The sequence below is a fragment of the Ovis aries genome, chromosome 17, assembly GCF_016772045.2.
Source record: "Ovis aries strain OAR_USU_Benz2616 breed Rambouillet chromosome 17, ARS-UI_Ramb_v3.0, whole genome shotgun sequence".
Classification (NCBI taxonomy): domain Eukaryota; kingdom Metazoa; phylum Chordata; class Mammalia; order Artiodactyla; family Bovidae; genus Ovis; species Ovis aries.
The window spans coordinates 69,534,265-69,557,885 of NC_056070.1; the positions used below are offsets into that span (position 1 = coordinate 69,534,265).

Genomic DNA, 23,621 nt, shown 5'->3' on the forward strand with positions numbered 1-23,621 from the left:
TGGTTGGATGGCATCACCGACTCAATGGACACGAGTTTAAGCAAGCTCTGGGAGATGGTGAAGGACAGGGAAGCCTGGCGTGCTGCAGTCCATGGGGTCGCAAAGAGTCAGACACGGCTGAGCTACTGAACAACAGCAACAACAATGTCTACTAGCATCCGAGTTACCAATTCTCGCCCTCATGATGTAGCGCCTGTGTGGTCCTTTTATTCTTACAGACCTCGCTCATTACGGAAGTTTCCAAAGTCAGCACCCTTTTCCTCACTCTTTTCCAGATATCTACTTATTTATTCGGCCATGCCAGGTCTTAGTTGTGGCACAGGGCGTCTTTGATCTTCATTGTGGCGTTGCGGAATCTTTGGTTGCAGCATGCAAACTCCTAGCTGTGACATGTGGAATCCAGTTCCCTGACCAGGGATGGGACCCGGGCCTCCTGCATTGGGAGCAAGGTCTTAGCCACTGGACTGCCTCCTCTGTCTCCTTCTTCTCCCTTAACATGTCTTCTATTTTTTTGGGCAACCCACATGTGTTCAGTTCAGTTCAGTTCAGTCGCTCAGTCGTGTCGGACTCTGCGACCCCATGAATTACAGCACACCAGGCCTCCCTGTCCATCACCAACTCCCGGAGTTCACTCAGACTCACATCCGTCGAGTCGGTGAGGCCATCCAGCCATCTCATCCTCTGTCGTCCCCTTCTCCTCCTGCCCCCAATCCCTCCCAGCATCAGGGTCTTCTCCAATGAGTCAACTCTTCCCATGAGGTGGCCAAAGTACTGGAGTTTCAGCTTTAGCATCATTCCTTCCAAAGAAATCCCAGGGCTGATCTCCTTCTGAATGGACTGGTTGGATCTCCTTGCAGTCCAAGGGATTACTTACATCATTTTTATAATTTTAGATTAAGTATGAACATCTTTCTACATTAAATGGGCTCTAAGATTTTAATGTGAAGGTGAGGATGTTAGTGACTCAGTCGTGTCCGATTCTGCGACTCCGTGAACTGTAGCCCGCCAGGCTCCTCTGTCCATAGATTCTCTAGGCAAGAGTACTGGAGTGGGTAGCCATTCACTTCTCCAGGGGGTCTTCCCAGCTCATTTTTAATTAAGAGAATGGATATCCGGTGTGTGACCGTACAGTCATGTGTTTGTTATATTCATTCTCCTCGTGCCACCTTCATGCATTTATTTTTTCACCATTTTTAAAAAAATTGAAGTATAGTTGATGTACAATGTCGTATAAGTTTCAGGTATACAACACAGTGATTCAAAACTTTTAAAGGTTGTACTCCATGTTTAGTTCTGACAAAATATTGGCTATATTCCCTGTGCTGTGCAATATGTCCTGGTTCATATCTACAATTTAATTTTCTTTTCCTGCTGGATTCCTTCTTAGGCTGTGCCCTAGCCCAGTCATTCTGAGACCACTAAGAACAAACCTTTAGCCTAACAGAATCAGCTCCGTTGATCCACTGAGATGAGGTGGAGGAACTGTGGGGGCCTGACCACACACAGAGAAAGGTTATTACAGGATTTGGGTGAAGGGTTGGGTTAGGTAAAATGTAAACCAAACAGTATTTTTATTTTTAATTGTTTTGGCCACACCACATGAGGGATCTTAGTTGCCTAACCAGGGATGGAACCTGCACCCCAAGCGAGGAGCTTTAACCACTGGACTGCCAGGGAAGTCCCAATCAAGCAGTATTTTGGTGGGTTTAACACAGCCCAGGGCTGCATGAGAAGGGTCAGCTTGAGGTCTGGACAGCTAAGTATCCTGTTTACCTGAAAACTACAAACTTGAGACAGGCAGGGACTGTTGAGTCCGGAAAATACATACTGGAGCAGCTTCCCTTGTCAAAGTGACTTGGCGCCTCCAAGACTGTGTCTTTTTTTACTAACAATTTCAAACAGCAAATTACGGATGGCTTGTGGTTTTAGGGGGCAAAAGAAATCCCAGTAAAAAAAAAAAGTAATAGTCACTCAAACAGCATGGTTACTGGGACACTTTACAGCTGTAGTGTGACCTTGGGAGAAATAATGCTTCCTGTTTACATCGCAGCTGGCTTTGTCTGTGCCTGCCTGGATGCACAAACGTGAAAACTTTAACCTGCTCAGTCCAAGCCAGTGTTTACTTTCTCGGCTTGTTGCTGTTTAGCCGCTCAGTTCAGTTCAGTTCAGTCGCTCAGTCGTGTCCGACTCTTTTGCGACCCCATGGACTGTAGCCTGCCAGGCTCCTTTTGTCCATGGGATTCTCCAGGCAAGAATACTGGAGTGGGTTGCCATTCCCTTCTCCAGGGGATCCTCCCTGCCCAGGGATCAAACCCATGTCTCCTGCATTGACAGGTAGATTATTTACCCCTGAGCCACCTGGGAAGCACTTTCCCAGCTCCAGACCCCCAGACAGAAGTCCCGAACCAAATGATTATACTTTTCTTTTTCACTTCCCCTGACCACATTACCTAAAACATTCCACCCCCAGTTAGTCTATTTCTAATATCTATGGAAATGCACCTCCTCCCCTGCTAGTCACCACGGCATCTTCAAGTTCTCAGGGATCGGAGGTGGTGACTCTCCCAAGGAAGCTGCTTCTCACAGAGGCTGCTGTGTGGAGATGGCAGGACACAGACTCATTGCCGAGGGTTGGGGAGCTGGGCAGCCCTGACCCAGACCATGACCGCTCCGTTGCCCACAGAGTTCCAAGGTCCCCCTGGAGGTCTGAACCCGAGGGTCTGCAGAGCTTCACCCTGATAGGCCATACCCAGCCTCCTTGCACTAGAGTGTCTAATTCTATATTTGCAAACAGATGCACGTCTCTGTATATATTTCTGTCTGTATTTATTGGCTTGTGAGAAGTCAGGCACAAAACCAGATTGTCTTGAAAGAATGAGCCATGGCAATTACCCATACAAGATTGCAGAAAAAAACTGTATTTGCAAGTCAGACATGACTGAGTGACTTCACTCTCACTTTTCACTTTCATGCATTGGAGAAGGAAATGGCAACCCACTCCAGTGTTCTTGCCTGGAGGATCCCAGGGACGGGGGAGCCTGGTGGGCTGCCGTCCATGGGGTCACACAGAGTCGTACATGACTGAAGTGACTTAGCAAAAAAAAAACAAAAAACATATTTTAAGGTCTAAAGTTGAGCTGGAAGGGAGCTTAATTAGAATGATCTTCTCCAACCCCTTTGGCTCACACAGGAGAAACCATTTCAGACTCAGAGATGCCAAGGTTAACACAGCACCTCCAGAGCTAACTCTTGGACACAGATTCTTCTGTGGGGCTTGGTGGACGGGGAAGCCTTTGTTCTCTCTTCTCATTGCAGAGACTATTTCTAGGTGACTTTCCTAGTCCTTACAAGTGGCCCTGCTAACCGTGGCTTCGTGTGTCTAATGATTAAATCTCGCTCCTTAAATTGCTTTGTTTTGTCTCCCAGGAGGCGCCCATCTTTCCGGTTGGTTGAGAAAACTGGGCAGCCTGGTCCGGGCCCAGCAGCCGCGCCCCCTCTGAGCAGGCGGGCAGATAACAGCTGACTGCTCACGTGACTGTCCCAGCTCTCAGTCCCGTTCCCCTGTCCCAGGCCGGGGTGGGCAGTTTCAGGGGCTCCTTCTGGGAGGGGTACCAGGTAGGCACCCTAGCTGTGCCTGTCTGCCGCGGGAACGGCCGAGGGCATACAGACTGGCGTGGCTGGACAGACTTGAGCAGATCAGCAGTCCGACGTCCTGCAGCACCGTCCAGGGCTCTTCGGGCGGCGGGGAAGGTGTGGCTGGCCGCCCCCGCCCCCGCCCCCGCCTCCAGGAAGGCCTGCGCTGCTCTGCCCTTCCTTCCCCTGGTCTTTGGCCGCCCTTTCCCCTCAGCTGTAGACCTTTTCCCTTTCCCCTCCGCTGACTTAGCAGTGTGCCGACGGGCGTGGAGGGATTAATCAGTGACAGGAAGCTGCCTCTTTCGGAGCAGTGACCGCTGTGGTCAGGAGAGCGTCTCTCTACCTGGCCAGCCCTAGGAGCCTGTCCCGCTCCCCGCCTGCTGTCCACCCCCTGCTCCTGCCATGGGGCACCTCGGGGCCCTCCTCTTCCTGCTGGGGGGCCTGGGAGCACTAGCCCAAATCTGCGGTGAGTAACTGGCTCTAACCTGGAGAGAGGACCATCTTGTCCTAGCCCCTCATTATACAAGGGGGGAAACCGAGGCTCGGATGTGTGTTGGGAGGTGACTTAGACGCCCCTCGGGACTCCCACGGCAGTTTGGACTTCCCTGAACCTCAACACGTTTAGCGCGCTGTGTTGAGATGAACTATATGTCTGACTTGCTACCAGACGAGGTCGCTTCCATGACATCAGTCATTTGTTGATTCATTCATTCAGTACATGTTGACCTAGCCTTCGCTATGCCAGGTGTGGGACTAGGCTTTGGGGAAAAAACAGGGAGCAAGAAAGGGGTCCCAGCCCTGCCCCAGCTAGATAGAGCTTCCGTTCTAGTGAAAGGGACAATGGTCAAGAGGCGAGTCAATGCTGGGCTTGGGGGCTGTGGCCAAAGGAAGCCCCCGGCCTGGAGGGAGAGAGCTGGGCGCTGCCAATTCAGGGAGAAAGGGTGGAATTTCCGAGGACCAGGAGGCGATGCAGGAACTGAGACCCAAAGGAAAAGGCGCTGGTGGCGGTGAGGAGAGGAGTGTGGGGGGCAGGGGGGCACCTCAGACAGAGGGAAGGTGAGCAGGTGGAGACCCGGGGTGTGAGGATGGCAAGGCATTAGCTTTGCACTCCACATCCAGAGGCCTGCCTGCTGCCCCGGGGGCCTCTCAGGGCCTGTCTAGGAGTCAGAGCACACAGGCTCAGGGCTGCTGACGCCCTGGAGACCCGCAGGACACAGAGGCAGGAAGGGAGGCACCCACCAGCAGGATCTCTTGTGACCCATGGAGAAACCGAGAGGCAGGCTCACTTGTGTCCAGGTGACAGATGAAGTGGTCAAGGGTCATAGGGACCAGGTGAACTGCCTGCCCAAGGCGCCGTGGCTTTCCAGGACTTTGCTGGAACTTGGTTCTCAGAACTCCAGGTCAGGATCTTCCCTGGGCACCAGGAGTCTCTGACCCCTCAAGCCCTTGGCTCTTGGTTCCTGTCCAGACAGTTCCCAGGGTATGAGCCTTTCAACAATTCGCCCATAGGCTTGACCCCTTTAGAGTGCTGGGCTGGATTTGGGGGTACAGCCCACTGCTGCCAGGCTATTTAGTCGCCCCCAGTCTCATTCCCTCACTTGTAAAAGGGGTTGAGAATGCTCCCCGGCCTTCCTCCTGGTGTGACGCAAACATTTCTGCTCTGCCAGCTTCAAGCCCCGTGTGGTTGCGAATATGACAGGGATGCCCATTGTCAGAGCGAGTCCTCAGCTGGCAGAGCTGGGCGGCCCTGTGAACCCCAGGCCCAGAGGGCAGCGCGCTCATCCAGGCTCACTTTTATTACCCCAGGGGAATCTGCCCGGCTCCTTCCTGCTGAGATGGAATCGGGTTTACCTGCCTCTCTTTAGAGCACCAGCTTCTCTTCCCCTCTCTCTAATCCCAGAGCTGACTCACCCGCTGGAGGTCGGAGCCCTGGCTCAGGGCAGGGGCTCCCTCTCTGGTTTGAAGAAGAGGGAGAGGAAAAGAGAACTGTGGAAGGATGGATAAGCAGACAGACTGGCTGAGAAATGGAGAGAATGAGACAGATCCAGAGACAGAGAGAGAGAGAGAAATTCCTACAGAAATGGAGGCGGACACACAGAAAGCCACAGAGAAAGAGCGAGGAAAAGAGAAGCACCCGCCCCTCAAGTTCCTTTGCTCCATTCTTGGGGTGGGGGTTGAGGGGGTAGCTGCCCAGCAGCTGGAATCCCCACTGCAATTAAGAGGAAAGAAAGTGAAATTGAAGTCGCTCAGTCGTGTCTTTTGCAACCCCATGGACTGTAGCCCGCCAGGCTCTTCTGTCCATGTAATTCTCCTGGCAAGAATACTGGAGTGGGTTGCCATTTCCCTCCTCCGGGGGAATCTTCCTGACCCAGGGATGGAACCCAGGTCTCCTGCATTGCAGGCAGATGCTTTACCATCTGAGCCGCCATTAACCAATGAGGAGGAAGTAGCCGGGAAAAGTCCAAGGCCACCTCCTCAGCCCAGGTGCCCTCCCTGAGGGAGGCCGGCTCCTGTCTGCTGGAGCTGGGAAATACCCCTGAGGCTTCTGCTTCCCTCGTGGGTGAATCCCGAAGCACACAGATAAATGGCTGCAGACAATGACGCTGGCTTTCCAGCAGTTTAGCTCACAATCTCAGGTCCTTCTCACCTAAACTCAGGTGGCAGGAAAAGCATTATCCTGAGATCTGCCCCCAAGGAAGTTCACCAGACAGCCCCAGTGAGCCTACAGTGTTGTTTTCTTTCTTTCTTTTTTTTTGTAATTGGAATATAGTTGATGTACAATGTTAATTTCTGCTATACAGCGAAGTTAATGAGTTGTATGTAAACCTATGTCCACTTTTTTAAAAGATTTTTTTCCCATATAGATCACTACAGAGTACTGAGTAAAGTTCCCTGCGCTATACAGTAGGTCCTTACTTGGTTATCTGTTTTATATATATATAGAGAGAGTAGTATGTACTTGGGGTTCCCTGGTGGCTCAGATGGTAAAGAATCTGCCTGCAATGCATGAGACTTGGGGGAGATCCCTGGGTCAGAAAGATCCCCTAGAGAAGGGAATGGCAACCCACTCCAGTATTCTTGCCTGGAGGAGCCTGGCGGGCTACAGTCCATGGGGTTGCAAAGGGTTGGACATGACTGAGCAACTAACTTTTTCATTTTTTCAGTGTGCGCATGTCAGTCCCAATCTTCCAGTTTATCCCTCTCTCCCCTTTTCCCCACGGTAACTGTAGTTTTGTTTTCTACATCTGTGAGTCTATTTATGTTTTAAAAACTGGATCTTTAACCTGTTCCCACGTGGGCAGCAGTTTCTGTAAATAGGTGGGACACGCCCACAGCTTTGAACTTGTTTCCTCTTTGCTCCCAGCACCTACATTGAAGGCAGGGCTGGCATGAGGACCAAGAGGGCTGGGGCGCGGTGCCTGGGGAATCCCCCATCGCTTGCCAGTCTCTGATGAGCAGAGTGGTTATCTGGTACCCGCTTCTTCCGCCCTGGGCCCACCACCTCTCTCCTGGCCCACTCCAGCCACTCTTTCCGGCTGCCGGCTGCCTCTTGTTAAAACCAGATTCCCCCATACGAGTCGGGTGTATGGCTGGTGGCCATAAAGGTGGGGATGTTTATTCCCTGGAAAAGACCTTGGTAAGATGCCGCTGGTGGCCTGGCCCTGCCTCCTCACTTGGCCTCTTCTCTTTCCTAAGAGATAACCGAGGTGGACAGCACGCTGGTGGAGAGGCTGGGCCAGCGCCTCTTGCCCTGGATGGACCGGCTCTCCCCGGAGCAGCTGAACCCCAGTATCTACGTGGGCCTGCGCCTCTCGAGACTGCAGGCTGGGGCCAAGGAAGCCCACTACCTGCACAGCCTCAAGCTCAGCTACCAGAAGAGCCTCCTGAGGTCCGGCCATGCTCTCTCTTCCTTTCTCCCGGGCTGCCCCTCATCCTAGGAGGCAGGAGACCCGAGCTCTGGTTTGGGCCTGTCGCTGCTTTGTTGGGAGACCTTAGGGCAAGTTTCACTTCCTCTGGGCCTCCCTCCATCTGCGGAGTGGGGTTGGTCTGACCGGACTGGAGACACCAATCCAGGGCCCTCTTGCGGCCTCTGTACCGCCCTCTGCCTGACTGAGGCAGACATCACTAATCCACGGCCGCACTCTTTCACACTGAGCCCAGCGGCAGCATCGGACTATCTGCGCTCCCTTTCCAGGGGATGTTAAGTTGGGTGGGGCTTGTCCTGAGGTCCCGCATGGGAGTTTGAATGAGGGGCGAAGGGTCAGGACCACCAGAGAGCGTCTGGTGCTTGGACTCCCGCTTGGGAAGTGGACGCAGGGCGGGGAGAGGAAGGAAGGGAGGCTGCAGGGGAAGCGTGGCCACAGTGGTGGGGCAGACAGGTCACTTGGACTCAAGAGCTCTCAGTTTGTCCTTGAGTTCAACTTGACATCTTTATGAAATATGTGTGACGCACACCTCACAACTTACATCGCTGACTACATCTGCTTCTGGCAGGTCTCAGAAACTTTCCACCCGCTAGGATTTTTTTCCCCAGTTTGTCCTGTTGGCAGGGAGAGCGCCCCAAGGCAAGCTTACCAGGAAGGCCCTTTCTCACAAAGGTTTTGTTACCTGGCTTGGTCCTAGGCCCTCCTCCAGCAAGGACGGCAATGACTCCGAGGCCAAGCCCTCCATGGGCCAACTGGCCCTCTACCTGCTGGCTCTCCGGGCCAACTGTGAGTTCGTCGGAGGCCGCAAGGGGGACAGGCTGGTCTCCCAGCTGAAGCGGTTCCTGGAGGACGAGAAGGCGGCCATCGGTGAGGAGGCGCGGGCTGCCAGGGGCGGGGAGGGCGCATCGGCCAGCATCGTGGAACGTCCACATCAGGGCTGTGGGCCTTCTCCTCAGGCCTCTTTCCTGCCCTCCGCTCTGCCTGTCTTGATATTCATCGAGAAGGCTTGGACCTGCTCCAGGAGGCATCCTTAATCAAGCCTTTCTTGCACCCCGCATGCATTCTGTTGGCAAGTCCTGCTGCCCAGCCACCAAGCTTGGTCTGATTATCCTCCTCTGGACAACTGCCCAGCCTCCTTACTCCTTAGCCTCCCTCTGCTTCTCCTGCCTCCTGACTCAACCCGGCCCACACAGAGTGAGCATTTAAAGTATAAACCTAGGGACTGCCCCAGCAGCCCAGCAGTTAAAACTCCACTTTCCAATAGAGGAGGCGCATAATCACTGCAGATGGTGACTGCAGCCATGAAATTAAAAGACACTCCTTGGAAGGAAAGTTATGACCAACATAGACAGCATATTAAAAAGCAGAGACATTACTTTGTCAACAAAGGTCCATCTAGTCAAGGCTATGGTTTTCCAGTGGTCATGTATGGTTGTGAGAGTTGGACTGTGAAGAAGGCTGAGCGCTGAAGAACTGATGCTTTTGAACTGTGGTGTTGGAGAAGACCCTTGGACTGCAAGGAGATCCAACCAGTCCATCCTAAAGGAGATCAGTCCTGGGTGTTCATTGGAAGGACTGATGCTGAAACTGAAACTCCAATACTTTGGCCACCTGATGCAAAGAATTGACTCATTGGAAAAGACCCTGATGCTGGGAGGGATTGGGGGCAGGAGGAGAAGGGGACGACAGAGGATGAGATGGCTGGATGGCATCACCAGCTCAATGAGCATCAGTTTGAGTGAACTCGGGGAGTTGGTGATGGACAGGGAGGCCTGGGGTCGCAAAGAGTCGGACACGACTGAGCGACTGAACTGAACTGAGGAACTAAGGTCTCACATACCACGAGGTGTGGCAAAAAAAAAATTTTTTTTAATAAAATAAATATACATTTGATCCTGTTAGCGCCGCGTAAACCCTGCAGGAGCTGCTCACTGCTGTGCTCACAGCCCTCAGGCCCAGTCTGTCTGCCCATTTCTCCTCTGCAGACCCTGCTCACACACTCGTCCGCCCCTCCGTGGGCTCCAGTCACCCCGGCCATATCTCTCAGCTCACCTCGCAAACCAGGGTCTTGACAGATCCAGGAAACCCCCTATCTGGAAGGTTTCTTTCCTCTTCTAGCTCACTCCTATAGGCCTCCGCCTCCCTCCCTCTCTCCCCTGGGTCACTGCCTCACAGAATCCTGCCCCGGCTCCCAAGCTGTTCAGAGACCTCTGTTATTCAGCCCCTTGGACCTCGGTCCACAATTCAGTTATAATCATGGTCTCGTGAGCAGGGCAGCCAGTCCTCTCCGCAGCTCAGAATTCACAGAGAGAATTCAGGTGGGAGAGCAACTACCTGGCCCTGAGGCAGAGGCGAGGTTGTGCCCACACACCACCAGCAGAGGGCAGCACTCAGCATTTCCTCCCTCCCCAGGCAGACCCCACCCCACTGCTGTTCAGTTCAGTTCAGTCGCTCAGTCGTGTTCGACTCTTTGTGACCCAACGGACGGCAGCACGCCAGGCTTCCCTCTCCATCAACAACTCCTGGAGTTTAGTCAAACTCATGTCCATTGGGTCAGTGATGCCATCTAGCCATCTCATCCTCTGTCGTCCCCTTTTCCTCCCATCTTCAATCTTTCCCAGCATCAGGGTCTTTTCAAATGAGTCAGTTCTTCACATCAGATGGCCAAAGTATTGGAGTTTCAGCTTCAGCATCAGTCCTTCCAATGAATATTCAGGACTGATATCCTCTAGGATGGACTCGTTGGATCTCCTTGCAGTCCAAGGGTCTGCTCCAACACCACGGTTTAAAAGCATCAGTTCTTCGGTGCTCAGCTTTCTTTACAGAAACCACCATAACCCCCAGGGAAATCTGCTTTCCTATGGCTTCTAAGAAAAACTGCCACACCAGATTTCTACTTGGACACCCCAAAAGTTAAAGTGGCTTGATAAACAACACAGGCTGATTTCTTCCCTAAAGAAGCAGCAATCGATCTCACCCAGACTTGTTATTCCCCTGCCTCTGGGGGCCCAGGGAGAAGGCAAACTTTTGTTCAGAAAATGAGAACAGCCAGCCGCATACTGACATGTTGCTGCCTGGGCTGGGTTTGAGCAAGTCCTCAGCTAGCACTGGCTGCGCTGTGCCTGGCCTCTCATCACTGTTCACACCTCCAGGCACAGCGCCTGACACTCAGTGGCGTCTCAGCAAGTATGTGTCAAAGGGGGTGAAGAAAAGAAGGGTCCCTGATAGCTCAGTTGATAAAGAATCCGCCTGCAATGCAGGAGACCCCGGTTCGATCCCTGGGTTGGGAAGATCCCTGGAGAAGGGAAAGGCTACCCACTCCTGTATTCTGGCCTGGAGAATTCCATGGAGGGTATAGTCTATGGGGTTGCAGCGTCGGACACGACTGAGCGACTTTCACTTTCACCAGCCAAAGGAGGGTGTCGGGAAGCTGGTGCTGGCGGGGGGCTGGTTGCTGGGAGGGGCAAGCGTGACGCTCCCACCCCGTGGTTTTCTCGCTCCCAGGGCACAACCACCAGGGCCACCTTCGCACCAGCTACTACCAGTACGGCCTGGGCATCCTGGCCCTGTGTGTCCACCAGAAGCGAGTCCACGACAGTGTGGTGGGCAAGCTCCTGTACGCCGTGGAACACGAGTCGCATCTCCTGCAGGACCACGTCTCTGTGGGTGAGTGGGCCGCACCCTGAAGGCCAGGCTGGCGCCCCTGCAGCCGCTGGCCCCAGGCTCACCTTTCCTTGGGACCCCTCCTCTCAGGTCCGTTAGGAGGCGGAACGGTGAGGGCTCATTGTGGTGCAGGGGCTGTGAGTCAACGCTCCTCCCCCCATCCTCCACCACACTCTTACTGCAGGTCACCCCGGACAGCTCAGCCGGCCTTTCTAGCTCAGCTTCTCTGGTAAAATAACCTCCGCAGCGGCATCTCAGTAAGAGATGTCTGGTTTTTTAAAATTAATTAATTTTAATTGGAGACTAATTGCTTTACAGTATTGTAGTGGTTTTGCCATACATTGACATGAATCAGCCACGGGTGTACGTGTGTCCCCCATCCTGAACCCCCCTCCCACCTCCCTCCCCAACCCTTCCCTCAGGGTTGTCCCAGTGCACCGGCCCTGAGCGCCCTGTCTCATGCAAGGAGATGTCTAATAAGTAAACGACATAGCATGGCGCCCGGCGTGGAGAAAGTGCTGGACACACAGCTATGATGTTCTCATCGAGTAAGCTGGGAAGGGACTTCCCTGGTGGTCCAGTGGTTAAGACTCTGTGCTTCCAATTCAGAGGTTTGATCCCCAGCCAGGCAACTAAGCTCCCACATGCCCTGAGGTGGGGCCAAAAAAAAAACCCAAAAATGAAGCAGGAGGCCTGAGACCTGGATTCCGGATCTGCTTCCTTCCTGTGTGACGTGGGTCTCCAGGGCCCTCTCTTGTCCTGGTGCATCTCCCACTAACGGGATAGAGCTAAGCAGCGTCAGCCCGGGGAAGGACCTCGGGGTAATGGGCAGCCGTGGGAGGGCTGGAGGAAGGGGAGCAATAGGGTCAGAGCAGCATTTTAGAAAGTTTCCACCCGCTAGGGGGAACAACTCAGCCCAGTCTGCCCAGTTTCCAGGATGGCAAACTGGGATTGTTGGTCACCGGATAGAGGTTAGTGAGAGAGACTGGAGGAGGGAGGGTCAAGAGGACCTTATCCTACACCACTCACTTGCAAACATGCCTGCGCTTCAGAATCACCAGGGGAGTTGTTTTCGTTTGTTCATTTGTGGTTTTTTGTTTTTTGGGGGTGGGGGGGCCATACCGCACAGCTTTTGGACTCTTAGTTTCCCCAACCACGAAATTAGAAGATGCTCGCTCCTTGGAAGAAAACCTATGGCAAACCTAGGCAGTCTGTGAAAAAGCAAAGACATCGCTTCGTCCCCTGCAGACACCATGGCCATGGCAGGCTTGGCCTTCTCCTGTCTGGAGCTGTCCAACCTCAACCCCAGCCAGAGAGACCGGATCAGCCTGGCCCTCAGGAGAGTGCAGGAGAAGATCCTGAAGGCCCAGACCCCAGAGGGCTACTTCGGGAATGTCTACAGCACCCCTCTGGCTCTCCAGGTGGGGAAGAGACTCCGGGGCCACGCTCTACCCTAGTGGCTGGAGGGAAATGGACCAGCCAGGGGCTGGAAGACCCAGCCCCTCTGACCCGCCTCCTCCTTCTCTTCCCCATTCCATCCCCAGTTGCTGACGGGCTCCCTCAGCCCCACTGTGGAGCTGGGCATGGCCTGCCTCAAGGCCAAGGCTGCTCTGCAAGCCAGCCTACAGCATAAGACCTTCCAGAACCCTCTCATGATCTCTCAGCTGCTGCCCGTCCTGAACCAGAAGAGCTATGTGGATCTCATCTCCCCAGACTGCCAGGCTCCAAGAGGTAGCTTTTCACAGAAGCCCCACTCTTTTCAATCTGCATTGAAGTCTCCTTGTCCCAATGGGGGTCGGGGGGATCTTGCTCCATCTTGATTTGCTGAATCAGCGGGGGTTTGCAGGTGTGCGTGGACCTACAGCTAAGATGCCTTCACAGGTTCTGGTTGCTCAGTATGGGGAGGGACCCCAAACGGTGAGCTACAGGCTTGCTGTGACTCTTCAGCCCCTTGTGTGATGCCCAGTACAGAAATGTTTGAATGAATGAATGGATGGATGGATGGATGAATAGATGGATGGATGGATGGATGGATGGATGGATGGATGGGTGGATGGGGAGAGACATTAGCTCCCCAGCTAATAATTTGATTAGCTCGCATACCTCATAATGACTCCCTGAATTATGAAATTAGCTGCCTGAATCAGGGCTTCATCTGAGGGAGGGACTAGGGTCGGTGGGTGGGATTTGCCAGTGGAGAAGAGGGGGAAGGCAGAGTGGGGAGGGGGTGTCAAGGGCAAAGGCTCAGAGGTGTACAGTCTGGAATTGCAGGGAGGGTCTCACTGCAGCATGGGGTCTGGGAGGATGAGCTGGAGTGGCAGGAAGGCAGGAGGATGAAAAGGAGGGGATCCCGCAGAGGTAACGGAGGATGACGTGAACAGATGTATGTTCTAGTTAAGGACCCCCTGGGCTGCTGGGGAGGCAGGTAGGTGGGAGGGGGACATTAGAGCTGAGAAACCAGTGAGGGGCCTGAGCTTGGGCGGTGGGGGATGTGGGAGCTGAGGGACTGGGGAGGCTGGGAAAGCAGCTGGGTGGTATTGGTGGCAGTATTGATGGGGAGGCGGCCCAGGGGAAAGAGGAGGTCCCAATGGGCCGCAGTGTCTTCCTAGGGAGAAAGGAGGACTAAGGCCTGGCCCCCTACCCTCAGAGCGGCTGCCCCTTCCCCTCTCCCCGGCATAGCCCTGTTGGAACCGGCTCCGGAGACCCCGCCACAGGCCCAAGTCCCGGAGTTCATTGACGTTGTGCTGAAGGTCTCCGGCGTCTCCCCTTCATACACACACTCTGTCTCTGTCCCTGCTGGCTCCTCCCTGGAAGACGTCCTGAAGAACGCCCAGGAGCATGGAAGATTCAGGTGAGACCTCCCCACCTCCCGGCCCTCACCTGACCCGACCCGGCATCCCCCAAAACAGGATGCGGTGAGGCAGGGGGTGGAGAGCGGGCTCCCTCGGGAGAGGCCCAGCCTTTCTCCCACCTGCTTTGTCCCCGAAGCCCCCATGCTGTGGTGGAAACAGGCGTCAGGGTTGGGAGAGCAGGCTCCCAAGGCAGACCCTGGAATTCCAGCTCCGCACTCTCCAGCTGGGGACCAGGCCAGATGCCTTCCCTGCAGCTCATGAGGACGGCGCGGTGCCCCTCACCTCCCACCCGCCAGGGCCCCTTCGGGAACTAGGGCATGAGGGCAGACAGGACGTGGTATTAACACGTGCTTTTTGTGCACAGGGTCACGCACTTAGTAAGCACTCAACACAGGCTAGCTTTCAGAAGGATGAGAATGTTTAGTATCAAACGATCCTGGTCTGATCCCTGTGATGAAGGAGTCACCTGGCCAGCCCTTCTGCAGAGTGCGGTGGGACAGTGGCCTTCTGCTTGCTTCTCACCCTGACATGGGATGGATCAGAGATGAGCGTTTCCAGAGCACTGCTCTGGGCCCCGCCGTGTCACCTGAATAAGATGGCAGGGGTCCCCGGCGGGGGTCCAGCCCAGAGGTCGAGTGCCTCCCAGCGGACCCCAGAGCCTGCAGTGCGCTGATGGCCGCACTGCTGGGCCCCCACACGCCGGGGGCCCTTGGCAGGCACTGGGGGCACCTCGCTGGCGTGCATACTCAGTTGCTCAGGCGTGTCCGACTCTTTGGCGACCCCATGGACGGTAGCCCGCCAGTCTCTTTCCGTGGGATTTCTCAGACAAGAATACTGGAGTGGGTTGCCATTTCCTTCTCCTGGGGATCTTCCTAACGCAGGGGTCGAACCCGGGTCTCTTACATCTCCTGCAATTGGCAGGCAGATTCCTTATCACTGAGCCACCTGGGATTACCAAATTTGTTTGGACATTGTCATCAAAATGGAAAAAAATTTGAACTTTTTTTTTTTTGGCCACACCACAGCATGTGGGATCTTAGTTTCCATAGCAGAGTCGAACCCAGACTCCCTTGCAGTGTAAGTGCAGAGTCTCGACCACGGACCACCAGGGAAGTTCCAGCTTGGACAGTTTTATTCAGAACTGCAGGACCTCTGAGAAAATGTCAGGGATACCAGTCTGAGAAATGATTCTCTTGGTGGTAGAGAGGGTGCCTGAGCTAGGTTCAGGGGCCAGAAGGGAGGCATGTTTGAGGCACATGAGTGCAGGCAGAGAACGCTGGACTCTGGAAGGAGAGAGAGGAAGAGAGACAGGTGGCGAAAAAGAGACAGAGGGGAGAGAGCAATGGAGAAAGGCAGGCCAGCAGCGCTCCGGGCAGCCACATGGCCCCTGAGATCTGGGTATGGGCTGCTCCCTAAAACCTTCCCTTTGACCAGGTCACCCTGAGGGCAAGAACTATGAAAACCCTCCTTCTCCAAGGCCAGTGCCACTGATAAGGAGAGAGGATAGCCACGGCCTCTGAAGAGAGTCATTTTGGCGGCCATGTCCATGCTCAGGGAGGGGCGGTGTGAAGGAGTGTCTTGGTTGCAAAGGCCAGGAATTTAATCCAAACCTCTCTGGTAGCAGGCAGCGTGGGGTGTATAGACTCGGAGGGAAGACTGAGCAACCCAGCCGAGAGAATGGGGGTGCCCCTGAGCCACAGAGGAGGCTTCCCGAAACTCAGGTTTGACCTCTGAGTCGGGAAGATCCCCTGGAGGAGGAAATGGCAACCCACTCTAGTATTCTTGCCTGGGAAATGCCATGGGCAGAGGATCCTTGTGAGTTACAGTCCACGGAATCCCCAAAGAGCCGGACACGACTTAGCGGCTAAACAACTGAGCCACAGAAATGCCCCAGGGTGTCTCTGCCTCTGTCTCACCTGTTCTGCTTCTTCCTCCCGCTGGCCTCACTCTGGGCGTTGGCAGCTTCTGATTCTCACCTCGCTGCAAGGTGAGCCCCCAGAGTGGGAGGCGTCTGGGGGGCTGGAGAGGAGGCGTGGAGGAAGGGCCCCTGGTGAGGCTGCCCAGGAAGGGCTTAGCTAGCACTGCTCTGAAAGTGAGAGCAGGGTTTGCTTTCTGTGAGTGGTTCAGCTTCTGCCCTTGGGTCGACGGGAGCAAAAGTCACCTTTTCTTTCTCTTCGTCTGTCCCTTTGGTAGGTTTAGAACACAGGCCTCCCTGTCAGGCCCCTTCCTGACCTCCGTGCTGGGGAAAAAGGCTGGGGAACGTGAGTTCTGGCAGGTTCTCCAAGCTCCTGACACCCCCTTGCAGCAAGGTGAGTCTGGTGGCTAGCCCCCGCGGACGTGTTCCTCAGCCCAGCCCTGTCCCACAACCCAGGCTTCGTCAACTCACCCCAGCTTTCCCCCAGAACCTTCCTGGGGCTCAGCCTCAGGTCACCGCTGACACGCAAGTTTGCATATAATACATTTAACTGTATTCTTAAGAATTTTTGTGTATGTCCCTGTGGCAACTCTGGGAAAGCAGATAGACAGAAAAGAAGAAATTTAAAATTGCCCACAATCCACTACCCAGAGATTAACTTTTTTTTTAACTTCTGGTGTATTTTCTTCCAGGTAATTAAAAAAAATATGTATGTTTATTTTCTGGTAAAAATGAAGCCATACTCTATAGCAGTGCTGTCCCATAGAAATAAAATGTGAGCCTCGTCAACGTGTAATCCTAAATTCTGCAGTTGATCCAACCAACATTAACAATACATCTTATTTAATCCAGGACATCCACGATATCATTCCAAGATGTAATCAACGCAGAATCGTTGATGACATATTTTGCATCTTTTTTTGGTCCCTTTCCAGGGCTCAATAGATACTTGTGGCTAATGGCTGGCATATTGGATGGCAAACTCGATACACGGTTTTGCAGTTTATCTTTTTCATCCGTAACATATGGTAGCCATCTTCCTATGTGGGTGTGTGTAGATCTTCCCCTTTCTTTGTAATAGCCACATAGAATATATCACCCAGCGGGGTGGTTTGGGCTGCAAGGAACAGTAATGTAACACAACCTAGCTTCCACGATGCAGCTTTCCTTGGCCCATCTCTTGGCTCCTGTGACCAGATTCCAGGGGGAGTAAGGATTTCAGCCCCAGCCCCACCTCCCCGCGACCCTCCTCCTCTCTTTGCTGGCTTCCTCCTCCAGAGAAGCTGCTCTGTGTCTTCCCGGGGCTGCTCCCTTTTATGAGGCAGGAAACTTGTCTGTGAATTGACCAGCACGTGTTCCCTGGCATCTCGAAGGCAGACTTGGGATTCAGGTGCATTCCTGGACCCCTCCCTGTTACCAGGAGCCGCCCCCTGTGCCCGTCCCTGGCTGGAGCCCTCTCTCCCCTCTGACGGTCCCCTCTGACCGTCGCAAGCCTGGCTTAGGCCAGTCAGGGCCCAGCCCCGGTGTGGGATGGGATGGGCGGACTGCAGCTTATCAACTCCTGCTGAGCCTTTAGCGCGTCTCCAGTTTTAACTCCCCACACTGTCAAAGCATCCCTGAGCATCAGCCCCATCACTGGACAAACTCTTAAGGATCATCTGTCCCCGCTTCTGGTATCTGGGACTTCTAGGGGGCACTTGCCCTGTGCCAGGGGATTGAGCCGAGTGCTTTACAGACGGTGGGACTTACTGAGGGAGCCCAGTAAAAAGCCATCTTTCTCCCTGCCTGGCTTCTGGACAAATTGAGAAATAAAACCAAGAGGCTACAGATGGAGAGACCACATCTGGCCTCTATTACCGATAAAGACTGGATTAAGGAAGTAGCTGAAGGGGAGAGCCTGATGGACGCAGCCTTGAGGCAGACGTGGGTGGTGGTGTCCTCTACCTCCCCGACCCAGCCCCCCGGTCCAGCAGGAAGCCCACTCCCCTGGGGAAAAAAGGAGGGCCAGGTTGTTGGTATTATCACTACCCTCATTTTAGACATGGGAGTACCAGTGCTCGGAGAGGTTACATAGCCTGCCCGGAATCACACCCCTGTGAGTACAGAGCTGAGGCTTGAATCCGGGAGTCGTGCCGGAGCCTGGATGGAGCCTCGGGAGTGCAGGCTGACTATACTCGTGGCCCTGCTTCCCCCCAGACCTCCGCGAGCAGGTCCCTCTTCTGGGTGGCCCCTCAGGGGGGCCGTGAAGACAGGGACCCCGCCCATCAGTGTTGTCAGGGTCTCTGGTCCCTTTGGCCCCACGGTGGTTATTAGGGTGCCATCTCATGCCCTCCCACCTGCCTGGGGGGTTCCCCATTGCAAAGTGAGCCTGTGGGTCTCAGCGACCCTGAGGTCACACTGAGTCCGGAGTCTCCAGACTGGCTCTGCACAGAACCTGGGTTTCCCACCACTGAGCCCTGAGCCCATTTTACAGGGCAGGGGTCTAGAAGGTGAGGTCGGGATGGGGTACACTCTGCCCTGTTAAAACCCACCTCCCCAACCTATTTCTGCAGGTATTGCTGACTACAGACCCAAGGATGGAGAGACCATCGAGCTGAGGCTGGTTAGCTGGTAGCCCCCCGGGCTCACCCGCCCCTCTGCCTCCCACACTTCCTGTCTCCCGCCCTCCCTCCAGACACCCCGGTAATGGGCACACGCCTGATCCTGCTGCCTTCTCTTGCACACTTGTCCGTGGATCCCACAGCCAGCAGCCCTGCGGGGGTCCTAAACCACCGCCCACCTGGAGCAGGGAGCCCAGCACCTCCCCCAGGAGGTCTGTGTGCCTGGGTCTGGTCCTACCTGGCCCCGCAGGTGACCCGTGAAGGTCACTCACAGGCCGGAGGGTGTAAACGTCTCAGACTCCTCCCTGGCCGCCTCATGAGTACCGCTCGCTGCGATGGGGGTCCCTCGAGGACAGCCCTGCAGCCCTGACCCCAGCTCTCCACTCTGTCGTCGAGGCTGCCGCCCCAGAGCCGGCTGCAGCCCCAGAGCCGGCTGCGTTGTAGCGGCTGTTGAGGGTCTCTGCAGAGCTCTCAGCCCACCTCCAGAATGATTAAAGAGTTGGTTGTGCACGTGGCCCAGCGTCCTGGTGCCTTGAGCTCGGAGTCAGTGCAGGTGCCGGGAGCAGAGGAGGGGAGACAGCCCTGTGGGCAGCGGAGGAGGCTGAGTGAGCGTCCTTCTGGGTCCTGGGGGACCGAGGCTGGCAGTGGTGACGCCGATTACTGTTTAGGGGCGTGTACTTGCTCGATGCTTTCTTGCACAACTCTGAGGTTGGATGTTTCTCTTTTCCTCTCTGCTTTCAGATGAGGAAATCAGTGCTCAGAGAGGGAGAGTGACTTGCCCGAAGTGGCCCGGGGCTGGGGTGTGGGGTGGTGATTTAGGAGACAGACAGACCTGGGGAGGCCTCCAGGCTCTTCCACGCAAACACTGAAAACCAGGGCCTTCAAAGATTGTGTTGACTTAAAAAAAAAAAAAAATCGCAACATGAGAGTAGGGAGTTAAGTTTTATTTGGGGCAAAATGGAGACTATGGCCTGGGAGGCAGAATTTTAGATAGCTCTGAGAAACTGCTCCAAAGAGGTAAGGGGGTTATGTATATATATATGATTTTAGTGAAGGAGGTATGTGCAGTTAAGCACATAGTTTAGGAGACGCTTCCTGCTCATCTTGTGAAGGTTACTGCTGGCCACGAGGAGCAGATGGCTCCACTAATGATCTTAGTGCTTTTCCAGATATGAGAAGATGCAAGAATTAGGCTCATAAAATCTCCTGAAAATATCTACCTGGTGGCCTGTTCTTCCAGCTTTTCCCAGAGCAGAGTACCTCGTTCTCGATCTCCACCTTGAACTCCTTTCAGGGTGTGTTGCAGTTCAGCGCCTGCAGTGGCTAGTGACTTAATTCTTGTAGAGGCAGAAGGCAAGTGACACTTTTTAGCTGGCAATGGCTGGGATTACGTGGCAGAGTCCAAATTCAGCTGGAGGCCCAGGACCCCCGAGCTTTTTCTCAGAGGACAGTCAGGGCCTCAGCTGCCAGTGGGGTGGCGACCCTGCCTGTCAGCGGGAAGGGCTGGGTTCTGGGTTCCCCTCTGAAAAGTGGGGTTCTAGCCAGGCAGGCACCCTGTTAGCCCCCTCGCACCAAGGTTAGGAAGGAGGTCTGCCCTGGGAGGGACCCTCTGACTGCACGTCAGGTTTTACCGTGACTCTCATGGAGTCGGCAACACCACAGATTAAACACGTGATTCTTCCCCCAGTATTTAGGGTCTGGGCAGGTGAGGGAAGTAGGCAATTTAAGAAACACTCTGAAGGGACTTCCCTGGTGGTCCAAGGGCTAGAACTTCGCCTTCCAGCGCAGGGGGTGCAGGTTTGATCCCTGACCTGGGAACTAAGATCCCACATGCCTTGTCGTCAAAAAAACAAGCCATACAACAGAAGCAACATCGTAACAGATGCAATAAAGTCTTTAAAGTCGTCCATATCAGAAAAAAGTCTTTGAAAAATAGAAACTGCCTTGATATTGAGACAAACGTCAAAGGATCTGAAAGCCAAATGAAAACAGGACCTCTGTGTTTAAGGTGTAATGTCCACGCCCAACCCCCCCAGAGTGCTGGTTCCCCTGTCCCGCCTTGATCTAGGCCAAGGGTGCTCCAGAAAGGGATTTGGGACCAGCCCTGTGACCCCTTCACAGTAAGCTGAAGGCTCAGAGAGGTCTGTGGCTTGCCTCAGGTCACACAGCCAAGGGGTGGCAGAGCCAAGATCCTCACCCACTGATCCCCGCCCTTGCCCCTACCTCGAAACCACCCCCCCCCCACCCCTGAGGGCTCTGGGAGCCTGTGGGTGGGGCAGGCTCCTTAGGGCTTGTCTGGGTTTTGGCAGGGGGCGGGGGGGGGGGGTGGGGAAGGATTTCAAAGGAGCCCCTGCTGCGTTCTGTGAAGCTAGGCGCACCCCCTCATTCTTCCGTGAGGGGAATATCCTGTAGAGAGCCTTGCTGGCTGCAGGTCAAAGCAGCTTAAAGACTAGGGCTCAGGAGCTGGACAGACCTGGTCTGAATCCACCCCCACCACCTCAGCAGCACGAGCCCCTCCCCCTTCCCCCCACTCCCACGCCGGGAGTGATCTCTCCCTCCCACCAAGGCCTACCCAGGGTTAGGGTTCCTCTTTCCTCATAGCTCACCTCTCACCAGGCAGTGCAGGTCAAAGGGCTTTGTGGCAGTCTTGGAGAGTGTCGACACTGCCTACCACTCCCCACTGGCTCAGCTCTCAGAAGATGGGAGGGTGGTTAGTATTTTTGAGGGCTTCCCTGATAGCTCAGTTGGTAAAGAATCTGCCTGCGATTCAGGAGACCCCAGTTTGATTCCTGGGTCGGGAAGATCTGCTGGAGAAGGGATAGGCTACCCACTCCAGTATTCTTGGGTTTCCCTTGTGGTCCACCAGGTAAAGAATCCGCCTGCAATGAGAGAGACCTGGGTTCAATCCCTGGGTTGGGAAGATCTCCTGGAGAAGGGAAAGGCTACCCACTCCAGTATTCTTGCCTGGAGAATCCCCATGAACAGAGGAGCCTGGTGGGCTACAGTCCATGGGGTCGCAAAGAGTCATTTCCACAACTGAGCAATTGGATGAATGGATAAATTGAATTAAAAACTACTAAAGTGAAAGTCACTTAGTCATGTCCTCCTTCAGGGGATCTTCCTGACCGAGGGACCGAAATCACATCTCCTGCATTTAATTCATTGCTTTTTTTTTTTTTTTTAATTAAAGGAAGCTGAAAGGAAAACTGACAAAAATCTCAAAGCTAATCTAACCCATAGGGGCCCTGATTCCTCCTCTTCAGGAAATGTTGGGGGAGGGGGGCCGCCCCCTTGACTGGCTCAGTTCCCCTCCTACAACCCCTCCTGGAGAAACCCTCCCTAAATATTAATTCCTGCATATTTTTGTCCTTTATCTGGAAATCTCCTGCTCTACAATATGGACTATTTGCAGGCTCCTGCGGGTCTCAGAATCACCAAAGGAAAATAAAACAAAACACATTCCTGGACACACCAGAGGGTCTCTGATTCAGCTGGTATGAATCAACAGCGGGCTGGGGATTTTTAATTCCAGTCCAAGGATTGCGATGGGGATTAGGGGACACCTGCAGCCATTCGTGATGTTCAAGCTGGTTTTAGAAAAGGCAGAGGAACCAGAGATCAAATTGCCAACATCCGCTGGATCATCGAAAAGCAAGAGAGTTCCAGAAAAACATCTATTTCTGCTTTATTAACTATGCCAAAGCCTTTGACTGTGTGGATCACAATAAACTGTGGAAAATTCTGAAAGAGATGGGAATACCAGACCACCTAACCTGCCTCTTGAGAAATCTGTATGCAGGTCAGGAGGCAACAGTTAGAACTGGACGTGGAACAACAGACTAGTTCAAAATTGGAAAAGGAGTCCGTCAAAGCTGTATATTGTCACCCTGCTTATTTAACTTATATGCAGAGTACATCATGAGAAACGCTGGACTGGAAGAAACACAAGCTGGAATCAAGACTGCCGGGAGAAATAACAATAACCTCAGATATGCAGATGACCCCACCCTTATGGCAGAAAGTGAAGAGGAACTAAAAAGCCTCTTGATGAAAGTGAAAGAGGAGAGTGAAAAAGTTGGCTTAAAGCTCAACATTCAGAAAAGGAAGATCATGGCATCTGGTCCCATCACTTCATGGGAAATAGATAGGGAAACAGTGGAAACAGTGTCAGACTTTATTTTGGGGGGCTCCAAAATCACTGCAGATGGTAACTGCAGCCATGAAATTAAAAGATGCTTACTCCTTGGAAGAAAAGTTATGACCAACCTAGACAGCATATTCAAAAGCAGAGACATTACTTTGCTGACTAAGGTCCGTCTAGTCAAGGCTATGGTTTTTCCAGTAGTCATGTATGGATGTGAGAGTTGGACTGTGAAGGCTGAGCACTGAAGAATTGATGCTTTTGAACTGTGGTGTTAGAGAAGACTCTTGAGAGTCCCTTGGACTGCAAGGAGATCCAACCAGTCCATTCTGAAGGAGATCAGCCCTGGGATTTCTTTGGAAGGAATGATGCTAACCCTGAAACTCCAGTACTTTGGCCACCTCATGCGAAGAGTTGACTCATTGGAGAAGACCCTGATGCTGGGAGGGATTGAGGGCAGGAGAAGGGGACGACAGAGGATGAGATGGCTGGATGGCATCACTGACTCAATGGACGTGAGTCTGAGTGAACTCCGGGAGTTGTTGATGGACAGGGAGGCCTGGCGTGCTGCAATTCATGGGGTCGCAAAGAGTCGGACACGACTGAGCGACTGAACTGAACTGAACTGCAGCCATTCTGCACTCTGACCACCAGAGGGCGCCATGGACCGAGCTAAGCGCTCCCCTTTGCGGTCTCGTTCCTCCAGACAGGTTGCTGTCATCAATGGCTTGCCGGTCAGACAACAAGGCTAGGGGCGAACCGTGCCCCAGGGGACAGGAGCTTCCACAGAGGAGGAAGCTGTCAGCAAAGGGGCTCACTCACAGCGGGCCGTGGACACCTGTGATTCTTGCACACTTGGACTCCAGAGCTCAGAGAGGAGTTCCGAGCTTG

General features: G+C 53.9%; 1 protein-coding gene across 1 annotated transcript; it reads left to right on the forward strand.

Moving 5' to 3' along the window:
• Positions 1–3,958: 3,958 nt before the first annotated feature.
• TCN2 (transcobalamin 2) lies at positions 3,959–19,103 on the forward strand. The gene is made up of 9 exons (XM_004017484.5): positions 3,959–4,099; positions 7,330–7,522; positions 8,257–8,426; positions 11,064–11,225; positions 12,471–12,643; positions 12,767–12,953; positions 13,902–14,073; positions 16,268–16,383; positions 18,542–19,103. Exons 1-9 carry the CDS (start codon positions 4,036–4,038, stop codon positions 18,601–18,603), a joined length of 1,299 nt encoding a protein of 432 aa, XP_004017533.2. The 5' UTR covers positions 3,959–4,035; the 3' UTR covers positions 18,604–19,103.
• The last annotated feature ends 4,518 nt before the right edge of the window (positions 19,104–23,621 follow it).

Excerpts from the sequence above, each read along its gene's own strand:
- TCN2 (XM_004017484.5), top strand. The coding sequence starts at position 4,036 with ATGGGGCACCTCGGGGCCCTCCTCTTCCTGCTGGGGGGCCTGGGAGCA. Across the intron at positions 4,100-7,329 it reads AGCACTAGCCCAAATCTGCG|AGATAACCGAGGTGGACAGC; the intron begins GTGAGTAACTGG and ends CTCTTTCCTAAG. Across the intron at positions 16,384-18,541 it reads TGACACCCCCTTGCAGCAAG|GTATTGCTGACTACAGACCC; the intron begins GTGAGTCTGGTG and ends CTATTTCTGCAG.